We start from the raw sequence: 12,849 nt of genomic DNA on the forward strand, positions 1-12,849 counted from the left end.
CGGTGAGGATGTTGGCCGATGTTTGACGAGACTTGCTCCAAGTCTGTGGGCATATGAATATCAAAACAGAATAAATTGAAGGAATGAACTTCACCAGACTGTCAGGCGAGGTGGCAGACTGGTGCTCAGATCGTGGGGTGAATGCCTTGCCCCACAGAAGTCGCTTGGCCGGACAGTAACTGCTCTGACGAGACAAGCCAAGCGACAGGGGGCCAGTCTAATGTTTGACAAGTTCGTCATCGTTTGAGAAAAATTGACTTTTTGTGTGGAAATGCTTACTCACCTAGTACACGTAACGTGCGTAGATTATTTTTTTTCTGAGCAGGCAGTCCATGTCAGACAGATTGGCAGTCGTGACTTTCAAACAATGATTGAAGAGTGACAAGTAAAGAGAAGCCGCAATACACAAGGCGTAGTGTCGTGCCTGTCAACGCGTTCTTTGATAAATGTAGTTTGCATGCACCGAAGTTTCAACTATCGTACGTAGTTAAAAGAGTCCAGTCATCATGAGTTGTCGTTTTGTTTTAGTTCAAAGTGCTGTGTCACAGTGCAATCATACATGGCCTATGGTTCTCGTTTCTCAACACTACTTCTTAAATGCTCCTCTACGGGACAACTTTTAGAACAACCAAATTATCACCACACCTTTCAGGTATTCTGCTTGTTTGAACTAATTTTTAGGACCAGTTTTCGTGAAAATCGGACATTTAATATTCACATGCGTAGTTACCACATGGTATAGGGGTCCATTTTGAATTTTCAATATCGAGTGTTTTTTGTAAAATTCGTGATTTTGACAGGAAATGATGTTACGATTCGTGGAGGAAAATTTGAGCCAAAGATAGAAACATTTCTGTTTCGAGGCGCTAGGTGCGTTACCTTAATTAGGCCAGACTGAGCAAATTCTTTGTTTGGCGTTCTTGCGCATGGAGGCTTTCGGAGATTTTCAGCCTGTGGGAGAACACAATTTTTCGTACAGAATTTTCCATAGTTGACGAAATTCTGTCGTAAATAGAAGTAACGACTTTTACGCTGTAACAAATATAAATACTTCCGTAGCACAGGCACTCGGCACATTTCTGGGATATTAATTATATCTAATATGTATTCAATGAAGAATCACGGTACATGATATTACTGTGAATGTTGCCGAGCATAACCGAGTGGCTATGGCTGCCGGGCTTGGGCCCTGCCAACACGCTGCACTGCTGCACAGAAGCCGAACTTGTCTACATGATATGTTATAATCCAAGTTAAATGATTGAATGTTTGACACACATACGACATGACATGACATGACATGTACTATGATGTTATATGATATGATATGTCATGATATGACATGATATGATATGGTGACATGACATGATATGACATGATATAACATGATATGATATGATATGATATGATATGATATGATATGATATGATATGATATGATATGACATGATATGACATGATATGATATGATGACATGACATGATATGACATGATATAACATGATATGGTATGATATGATATGATATGATATGATATGACATGATATGATATGATATGATATGATATGATATGATATGATATGATATGCCTCTATGACGTAAAAAGCAAGCACTTTTTCCGAGTCATAGGGGCTATCCGGCGTATACCTGATCACAAGCGACTGCGTCTGTATACAGGCAAGATGTGTATCAGTGCATGACCTCTATAGACCGTCCAATGAAAGCCGAGGGTATGAGAACGTAATCAAGAGTAGTGTGAAGAAACTGCAAAAAATCACAATTTGAGTTTCAAAATGCATGTTATAACACAAATCATCAAAATGATACACTATATATTCAGCGGTGTTTTGACTTGATGGTATTTCCATTATCAGTTTGCAACACAAAAGCTAAAAGATCCAATAAATAGTGTCATTAATAACAACAAACTCAAAGTGTGGAATTGCCTTCTCTTCACTAAATCCGCATAGTTACGAAAGAATATTTGACATACATGTGAATCTGCTGCTGACATTAGTGTCGAGGCTTGATTCTTTTCGCTTGATTATTAATTCTAAAATTAGGCTTCATCGACTACGTGTGCTCTTTATCCCGACCATGCAGCGTTGTCGGACATCAGAACGATTCTGACAATATAAATAATACAATAATTTTGTCAAAATTTCTAGTGAAGTTAGTTTAATCAGAAAACCCATTGCCTGCCTGTTGGTTAATAATAACTTTCATAATGGGTTCAAGGCTGATACTTCAGATAGTTTAGCAATACATCAACATAAATTATACCTGTCTTCAGTTTCTAAAGTCAATTAAAGTGTTTGTTGAAAAAGTATGACCTTTAAACAGCGATGTCTACCTATTTACTTTTCGCTGTCTAATACACACGCTTTAGACTAGTTTTACTTCACGTGCCTATATACTTCAAAGGAACCCGACATCCATAAAAATCTAATAGGTAACCGATAGATTTCGCTTGAATTAAAACGGGAAGTTGTAACCCCATGAATGGGACACCTCATGGCCTTTCTCAATTCCCATTTCCCGATATCTAAGCAAAAGACATCTGCAGATATTTTTCCGAAGATTTTTGTAATAGTACACACACTTTTTGGAGGTTTTTATCTAAGCTACATTCAGCCGACATTTTGACCTGTACCATCGACACCAATTCAACTTCTCCGAACCCCGTTCAAATACTTAAACCACTGAACACGATTTAAACTAATTTGGGATAATTGGGTGGTGAAGTAATTTCGGTTTAATCTGTACATGTAAGCTCATCTGCTTTTCTTTTTGAGTTATACACTTGTTTTTGAGAGTAAATTGTGATATTGCAACATTCAGCTATAGGGCTATAGGGCACCTAACACTTTTGAGAAATTTGAAAAATATGAAGATCCAATTATCCCAAATTAGTTCCAATCGTGTTACTGTCTGTCATGTTTTCATCAAACTATACGTTCTGTAAAACGTTCTGTAAAACAAAATAGATGCAAGGATGCATTTGAAAGGTGCATTTTCTTTGCAGATTACGGTTCTTTTAAGGTAGAAAGCGTCTCGGGGATATATATTTGGACTCTCTAATTTTACCATTCTTTTTCTGATCAATTAGGGTTAATTTTAAAGTTCTTGGTGTAAGAAAACTTGTTACCGTCTTAGTTTTTCGAAAAATCGGAAATTTTAATTTTCTCAATAGAGTTTAAACAAGGACCTCGGCCGTTTTGAATTTCAAATATCGGTAAATTTTGGGTAATTTGTTTCTCTAGTAAAATTCGCACGGTGAATCCCGATTTTTACTCTTAATTTTGAAAGAGAGTGGTTGAAATATTCCTCAAGAAAAGTTTGAGCAAAAGTTTAAGTCTTTCACTTTCGAGACGCATACTACCGTAAATCACTTAATTTCCAACTGTCAAATGACCTCGGTGCTTGCAGTAATCCTCTTTGAGTTCCCATTATTAAATGGAAACTGATGCCACGGACTTCACGGTAAGGGACTTTCAGATCCTATACTTAAATATACCCACTTCAAAGTTCTCAAGGAATCTGAAACTAACAGTGAGTGTTGACAGGGCAAGGTCAATCGTTTCTATCGCTATTTGTAGCCCGAGAAAGACATGGAATACCTTAAATCAATCGTCAAGTAAAATAATGACCATGAACGAGGCAATGAGTGGCAAATACGTGTATAACCTCTTATCCCTTTTAATACTGAGATGTGCAGTTTGATGGGACAGCAGTCATTATGCTTATCATCTGTAGTATGTATGTATGTATGTATGTATGTATGTATGTATGTATGTATGTATGTATGTATGTATGTATGTATTATGTCTCTATATATACACATGGAGGTAGGAAGTGTGTGTATGTACATATATTATATATATATATATATATATATATATATATATATATATATGTAGGAAGTGTGTGTGTATATATATATATATATATCACATACATATATATATGTATGTATGTATGTATGTATGTATGTATGTATGTATGTATGTATGTATGTATGTATGTATATATGTATGTATGTATGTATGTATGTATGTATGTATGTATGTATGTATGTATGTATGTATGTATGTATGTATGTAACTCCGGATATCAATATCTACGAAGCTGTTAACCTCGTCTATATAGGTCTATATCCATAAAGTGGTATATATTATTCGACAATAAAATTGCATTTTAACAACATGTAAATTAAGAAAAATAATTAAAAAACAACGAAATTGCAGTTACTCCCGTTATGACTTTCACATAAATTAATTGAAGTAAACAAGTGTATTTTAACTGTTCTTTAATAATTGCGTTTTGTTGTATTTTGCGGGTACTACAAATAATCAAGGTCGCCAAAATATCGTACTGTGCTACACCATCCTACACCACAGACTGCACCACTTTATAAACATATCTGTCACTAAGCAAAACTACGGATATTTCACGTAATTTCCTCCTTCTTTAAGCCGTGTGTTCGAAAGAAAGGCCTTCCCCAATGTTAGAAATCGCTCAACGTTTCAAGATTTCCCCATATCGATAGAAAAAAAAACCCAACACCGTCATCATGACATGTACATATATACAATATTGCATCAGCCATATTATTCCGACATTAGCATAACACTACACTACAGAGACGCTGAACCTCCAACAGAAGCCAGACAGAGACACGGCGTCAGTACGTATACACTGCACCGCATACACTCACGTTTATACTCAATCTACCAACGGCCGTGTCTTTTGAGAGAACTGAAATTTTTGCCTTCTTTCTCTCGGAAACGGGAAATTGGTAAATCTTTGTTCAAAAAACAGGTAATTTGTGTAAATGCTAGGTTTATTTTGAAATTTTCGAAGACGTGCCATACACGAGATACACGACAGGAAAAGGCAGTAGGCCTAGTTCAACTTCAAGCTGGATACGATATCAACAGAGAGTAACCACGCAAGACGCAGACGAAACAGTGACTCAGACTTGGCGACTGCCTGCTGAGAAGCCGGCGTTTTCCTTCCTGTCTCCATACACAAGCAACGAGGACGCCGTTTCGCACCGTTTTTCTTCTTTTTAAAACATTCAGGACTGTTTTATTCCTGACTTCCTAACGGCGGTTTGTCTTGGTCCAAAGTCTTTAACAATGACGGGACCGGTAGAGCACGTGAAATCGTCGGCTGTGTGTTTGTTTACATTATTGTCAGCACTTGTGGCGGCGTTCGTGGTTCAGACGGATGCAGCAGTAACATCAGGTAAGACTTGAGCACGTCTTATATATAAAACTGTCTTGTGTTTGTCCTAGGGAGAATGCTGTTGACATCTTTATGAAGAAAAGAACTTCGGGTGTGTCTGCAATATTTGTGAAGCATATCGCCGGTAAAGGGCTACAATGCCACAAGAACACATTCAACTTGTCAAATAGGAATGAAACACTTCACACTGATCATAGACCAAACGATTCGGGATACAATTTTCAGTCTCAAAAGGAACAACGCAAGACCGTGTACTTGGATCATTCTCATACCACGCATTTTAGTGGTTTTCCTGCATGACATCACATGTCACTAATGAATGTACAGCCATGTTCTTGAATGTTAGTAAACAAAAACATTTCCTATTTTGCATTTTCATATCGAGTTTAGATTGAAAAAGTCTTACACTGAAGTGTTTACTTTGACGTTCATATCCAATTTCATACATTCGCTCGTTTCCTGAGACGGAAGCTCACAATATGGCCATTTTCCCACGTTTGATAGATTATTCAGCTTGGCTTCAAACGCTTCCACGGCGCGGCACGACGGGTAGAGCGGTACCAGGATGATGACCTATAGTAAACGCTCAGGAAGTTCATTCATACATTTTCTATTCTTGGCCACGCCCACTGAGCGCTGTTCACGCACGTTTTCCCGCGCTCATCACGTGAAACTTATGTCTGTAATTATGCTGATGAGTGTTGTTGAACCGCCCAGTAAACAAACGAATACTGACTGAGTAGCAACGCGTCGATGCACACTCCTCGTTGGACACCAAACGGCATTTGTAATGGCCCTAATATACACAAAACCTTCTCAGACGCTAGCTTTTTCATTTCTTTGTTAAATATTTTAGAGTGAGAACTTAACGCCATAGAGCTTTATTATTTGCCAGTGAAAGCTTTTTTCACTCTTTTCTATTGGAAAAGCTTAAATACTTACTGTGGAGTGTAGTAAAGACGAGTTTACACATTTTAAAAGCCTTTGTACTCATTTTAATTCGTTAATACTGCGAAAATATGCATCATTATAGGTATTACTGCACAATAAGCTTACTAACTGCCAACATCTTTGTGTGAGTTAAAAACGAACGCACCTGGTTAACTGTGATTTAATTATTGTAACACCAGAAAAGGTGTCGTGTTCCATCGTTTTGCCACGTTTCCACCATAAATACAAATCTTGCATCCACGAGTCTGCATGATTGACTTCGTGTGCACACGATCCGAAAAGAGTTCGCCGGAGCCGATATTTCACGTGAACGTATATTTTTCCACACCACTCAGGGCCCTGATAAAATTAGCACCGGAGAGGTTGCATGTACAATGTAAGTGTCTTTGGAAGCATTTTTGTCATGCATTTGCTTAGGGTAGGACGATTTCATAAAATTATGAACTAGAAAGGGTCACCATTTTTTATATTGCAAATGTGGAAAAGAAAATATTGAAATCGAGATTCGAAAGCACTGAACTTTAAGTGTCAAAATCTGATATAAATAGGGCTTATTCAATATGACGTCACAGTTGTATCATTAATACGCAGATATTACTATTAATCCATCTTTTTACTATACCTCTAGAAATATTGCAATCAAACGACAAACTAGTATCTCGTCATCACTAATGATATGATAGACATTAATCTAAGAACCAGTTTCAGCAAAAAAAAACTGTAACAAGGATGTACAAACTGCTTTTTATAAAGAAATCTACATAATTACAACGTTATCACTTTTATTGTCGTTGACGTCATCAGCGTTCCCGTAGAGAGCCAAGCCGAGAATGCGAACACCCTGCATATGAAAACTGATAAAAAAGCCATGAAAAAAAGCTAGGATAATTGAAACCAAAACGCTTGCCAAGAAGATAGACACCTCCATGAGGAAAAACCCGGTCATCATCATTATCATCATGACACAGCAGCAGACGTAGTATCACTCACCACCGTCATTTTAACACATTGATCATCACTATTATCCTACCACAACTATCAATAAAACCTGCATCATCAGCATCCCGCTAGCAACAATCCATATATATATATATATATATATATATATATATATATATATATATATATATATATATATATAAGAAACTTTAATAAATTAGTTACTCGAATTAGTTAAAGGATAATATTGCTTTCATTTTTTTTAATATTTGATGGAATTTTGCTTTTCATCAACAATAATTGCCTGTTCTTGGCTCCCTGAAGCACGGCATGTGTTTCTGTTATTATTGGCGCTATCATTGAATTCGAGACCAGACACTGAGGGGAGTGGTGAACAAAGCGTACTTGCAGTGACTGTCCGCTTACGGGAATAAATAAATGAAAATAAATAAATAAGTAAATAAATAAATAAAATAAATAAATGAAAATAAATAAATAAGTAAATAAATAAATAAATACTCTTGTGCCTTAGTGTCTATTAATTTGATGCGCTGACAAACGTAAAACCTAGCACATAGAAATGATATCTTAAACCTGTCGTTTTTTGCATTGAAATTTTTTTTTACCCTTGATTGATTTTAAGATGGTACCCTTCCCCCCCCCCCCTTACATAGTGAAATGATGGGAACTTCGATCCAAGGTTGACATTTTAAAATCCAAGCCATTATTCTCTCGTATAGTCTACCGAGTGTGCACGTTTCTATTTTTGAATCGGAGTCTATGGCTAACATTGGAGTACGCCCCAGTTACCTTTCAAATACGGACGTTATTCAGAATTTTTGTTGTATGATGTTTTATTTTACACCCGACCCATTTCGTACCAAAGAGTAACAACCCCAGGGTTATCACTGATGTACAATGCTCATAAAAAGCGCCATTGAAATTGTCTTGTAAAGTGAACCCATCAGTTCATCAGTTGTAAAAACAGCTATGTCATTATGATCTTAACGTGTTGGTTTGTGTCAACATTGTTTTCTCATATACCCCGGAGGTTCGATACTTTCCCTACAGTTCGCAAACGGTTCGTGTTTATTTCCTGAGAACATTTGTTTCAACTGAACGCGTAGACTCTCGCCAGTCGCTTGTACCGCTTGGTCTCGCGTATTGGCGTAGCTTCCATTATTTGCTGGTTCGCCACACGACCTCGCGCCTTCCGTACGTAATAAAGTGACTCCGGTCAAAAGCAGGCACGAGTGGCTGTCGACAGTCTACTGAACGCGTAGTTTTGATGCAGATCAGATGGTGTAACTTTGAACTTCAAAACTCGCAAGTGGCCAGTCCACACTGAGTAGCAAGTAGTTAGTCTACACTGAGTACCAAGCTTAAAGGGGCAATCCTTAATCCCAGGTTCTCGCATTAGTTGTTGTTGACATTTACTGTTTTAGACCCTTGTTCTCCTTTAGTTGTGCACAATTTGCTCAGAGATAAAGTTGATAAAAATCTGCCCCATCAAGGCTTAACCCTTTCACCCCCAGTTCCCTGTATACAGGTCCAACTTTACCATAGAAAACAATGGATTTGGGACAAACCGTGGTGGTGAAAGGGTTAAGTAGTGTCTTTCCAATCCGACTCGTGTACACAAACACATGTGACATATGATTATTTTTATCCAACTTTTGTGAGTTCTTTTCACATTTGTCTTCACACTTCATTACATCCGGGAGTGTTTCGTTCTCTTAATTAGTGTCATTTATCACAGTAATCTGTAAGGAAGCTTTCTCCTTCCAAAACAAATTATAGAAGTTGGGAACACCTTGGTCAAAGTGGTAAAATACGACAAGGTTTATTTTATTTAAAAAATCATCCGCAGTGGAAATTAAAGATGTGCACAAAGGGAAAGTCATTGCCAAGGCACATTTGACATGTCGTTGTAATCGTTGCCTGGGTCAATTATAGGGTATCATTTGTGAAGAGTTTTATCGTATAATTTATGTTAGCATCGCGACGTTGATCACGCTCTGGCCTAGTGGTTAAGTAGTCTGAGGTACGGCGCCCCTTGGCTGATGCAATCATGGTACTTTTTGAATATCGTGATCTCATTTTGCTGTATAATAACACAAGTTGATATCATGGTGATACTAAAAATAGGCAGTGTTAGTTTGCTAATAAAAGAACTGAATATTGATTTTTTTCCCAAAAATATATATTGCTGTACGAGAAGCCGATGTAATGTGATCCGACACTCAGATCAGGTCGAATACTCAAGTTTTACTGCTGAACATAACAAATGGAGGTTATAAATGCGTCGATCTTTCCGAATAGATGGATTTATAAATATTCAGTAATATTGAATCGGAAATACGCAGGTAGCAACCTTGAAAATAATAAAATTTCAAGTCTCTGCCATTTCCATGGTAGTATGAATTTCATACTGTGTAGATGTCTGTATCCAAAATCGCTTTTGTATTCTGGTGACGTCAAAATAGATGGCTCCAACACAATGAAAAGTTCTTCAATAAACAGTTGTGAAAAGTGATTATTTCAATGAAACGGAAGACATACATATCGTGAATGCATGAGCGCGGTATATCATTCATGTTTTTGGGGTTTTTTTCAGGGACCATGAAGAGGAGGAACATTCCATCGTCCGATGACATCGAAGGGGTGTCCAATTGTAAGCAAGTGGGCCAATACCTATTGGGTATGCAGTGCGTTGATTATTGCCCAGCCGGTACCCACCCGGATGAAGCCCGTGGCATATGCTTCAAATGTAGCCCTACTTGCAAAACGTGCGAAGACAATATCAGTAGATGTACCAGTTGCAGTGAACCTTATTATCTGCTTGATAACAGGTAGTTTGACTAAGCTATTCAGGGACATGGAGTGTTTTTCTGTAACATGATCTTATGACCTACAAATAGGGAAGTCAGGGATAAAAGGAGCATAAGGACAATTACATAATGTGGATTTCGTTCCAAAAAGTAGGATTTTCATCAGTAAACCGAGGGGGGGGGGCAAGTAAAAGGGACTTCCCCTGAATGCCTATATTATAATCGTAATATAAATAGATTGGTTATAGAGTCAGCTTGGGAATTACAATCTAGCATGTTTTACATTCGGTGTGACTAGATTACGGCCTTGGCATGAATACCTTAAAGGCACCACCGACCATTCAGTTGAAACCATGCATATCGCACAAAGTTTTGGCTGCATAACTGTCCGCAGGCCTAGAATTCCCAAGGCCAAATTAAAATATACGAGTGTTTCCGGTAACCTGACCTATCCTCTTTAAAATCTTCCGTTCCTAATTTTTTTTCACATTGTAAACCGAACAAAAAAAAGTGCTGTTCCGATAACCCGACCTATACCCTATTTTTTACGTGCCGATCCTAAACTTTTTAGAGCTACGTAAACACGTAAGTTAAAAAGGGAAAGAAAAAACGTAAAATCACACGTTCATTACCTAGCATGTGATTTTGCTTGAACGAGGATGTCATTTATGTTTTTTTCCCTTTTGTATGTGTGATACATTTTTCTGGAAACGTTGTGACCGGTGTTTGACCGCCCCGACCCTGTAAATGCATATTTAAAATAAAAATATTTTGGAAAAAAAATCCCTGCCGACCTACCTACCCTATTTTTTTGAAAACCATGTTATCGGAACAGCATGATTTTTTTGGGGTCTTACGTATGATCGTGCTAAATTTTGCTGTTTTGATGGGTCGCACCTCATTAAAAGCAGAGAATAATTATAAAAAGTCATATTTTTCTGAAGGCATAATAATGAAATCACAATTTTTCGGCCTGGTGCTATAGGATTATAAGTTGATAGAAACACGCAGGAAATATGAAATGGGAAATGATCGTAGGAAATACTTGAGAAATGGGATTAGCAAATAATATGCCATGGTCAATTCTATATCGTGTCATGAACCTTTGGCCATCACTAGACGAATGGGAACGTGGCAATTGATCAGAGCTACATAGTAGGCCTATGAATGGATGCACGTCATTCTTTGCCTCGTTAATGTTAATAGCCTATGTCCCGTATGGTTTTATATTATATTGTCTGTAGCCCTCGTGCTGTGTGGTTTGATGTGACTGTGTAAATTATACAATATAGTAAACCAGCTTTACTCTTGCTTGTATTGTATTGAGGTTCAGCATTAGGATTCACTGCAAACTGAATTATAACGGAAATAATTGTAAACAGTGACGTCCAACTATTGACCTGAATTTCGTTACTGAAAGGTTCTACGATAATAAAATACAAAATATCAAGTTTCAGTAGGTGAATGTCGTCACACTGTGTCTCCCGATCACAGTCGTATCGACGAAAATTTTGATGCATTTTATTTCACGAAAATGGTCGATTGCTTCCCAATGTTTTTTTTGTTTAGTTAAAGTACAACGTCTCAGACTGTTCATCATTTATGAAATATCCGTCAAGCACACGGGCAAACAAACTGGACACAAACGTAGCATCTGCAGACGATACTTTTTACTTTCGCTCATAATGATACAGAACAAGCCATTAGATATCATAAAGTACTTTAAAGTTTTAACAATTCTGAGAAGGCATCCAACGTTTCCTCGTATAAAATCCCCATTAACTTCATGCGGGTAGGAATAATACAAGTCCTTAAAAATTCATCGTGGCTTTGCGTGTATGTGTATGTTTTTATAGCGTCGTTTTCTACATGTTGTTTTTTGTTGTTTTTTTATCCTACGCACTTGACCTTGGATTGGCATGTAGAACTTGTCTCATTGTAGTCTAGAACATAGGGATGTACAATTCATTTACAAGTGCAGTCCCTCTTTACTGTGCAAACGTTTCAAAATTCTGATATAGAAATGCTCAAACGTTTTAATTGTCACCATATTTCCTTCAAGATGTGTCTTAAACTGTGCACCATTGTTGCACCGAGGGCCTCCACGAAGCAGGATTCGTTTACGTGGTGGCCAGACTTCGTTCGAAGGAAGACTTGAGATCGAACACGAGGGTGTCTGGGGAACTGTCTGTGATGACCATTGGGATATAAAAGATGCAAATGTGGTTTGCCAAGAATTGCAATTAGGTAAATAGCCTTGTTTTTTTATTTTTAGTTCATATTTGGTTTTGTATATAAATACCAAAAAGAGCTTGTATGATGAGTCGGTGGCGTCTGTATGTATGTATGTATGTATGTATGTATGTATGTATGTATGTATGTATGTATGTATGTATGTATGTATGTATGTATGTATGTATGTACACACAAAGGCTCCCATACCGCCAAAGCTACCATCTCAGTATTTGGTGTACAGGTATTTTCAAACCATATTTACTTTTGTCATTCTTTTTTTTTCTGGTTTAAATATTTCTTGTTGTTATTCTGGTTGTACTGTGCAGAAATTATTGTCATAACATCAATGTAGAATTTTCCCGCACTGAACAGATAGAAACAATATTTATTGATCTTGGTACCCATACTGGTATATACCAATTCTGATCAAATTGAGCGACACCGTATAATTGCGGTATTTTTCCCATTGTTTATTATTCTCTTACATCACTGTAAGGCGCTGAGTTATTGATATCTCCAACTTTTCGACTCGATTCTCACTTGTTATTGTTTTTACTAAACGTTTCATGCAATTTAGACCTATTGCTGAACATTCCATGTAGTTATTGAAAACAGCGCTGTGAATGAAATATTATCATGAAGTGA

At 37.3% G+C, this 12,849-nt stretch overlaps 1 protein-coding gene and 1 long non-coding RNA gene across 3 annotated transcripts in view; one reads left to right on the plus strand and one right to left on the minus strand.

Annotated features, from left to right (window-relative positions):
* The window catches only part of LOC139122009 (uncharacterized), a 38,862-nt gene extending 38,435 nt beyond the window's left edge, over positions 1 to 427 (minus strand). Inside the window, exon 1 of the long non-coding RNA XR_011549380.1 lies at positions 284 to 427. This is a non-coding gene — a long non-coding RNA (uncharacterized lncRNA). The remainder of the gene's footprint in view (positions 1 to 283) is intronic.
* A 4,202-nt stretch (positions 428 to 4,629) lies between these two features.
* The window catches only part of LOC139122011 (scavenger receptor cysteine-rich type 1 protein M160-like), a 48,899-nt gene continuing 40,679 nt past the window's right edge, over positions 4,630 to 12,849 (plus strand). The window contains exons 1-3 of one of the 2 annotated variants that reach the window (XM_070687350.1): positions 4,630 to 5,248; positions 9,756 to 9,990; positions 12,032 to 12,216. In XM_070687350.1, the coding sequence (XP_070543451.1) occupies positions 5,140 to 5,248; positions 9,756 to 9,990; positions 12,032 to 12,216 (529 nt within the window). In that variant the 5' untranslated portion in view covers positions 4,630 to 5,139. The remainder of the gene's footprint in view (positions 5,249 to 9,755; positions 9,991 to 12,031; positions 12,217 to 12,849) is intronic. The other variant, XM_070687351.1, reaches the window with a different exon arrangement.

This window comes from Ptychodera flava, chromosome 21 (assembly GCF_041260155.1).
Source record: "Ptychodera flava strain L36383 chromosome 21, AS_Pfla_20210202, whole genome shotgun sequence".
Taxonomy (NCBI): Eukaryota; Metazoa; Hemichordata; class Enteropneusta; family Ptychoderidae; genus Ptychodera; species Ptychodera flava.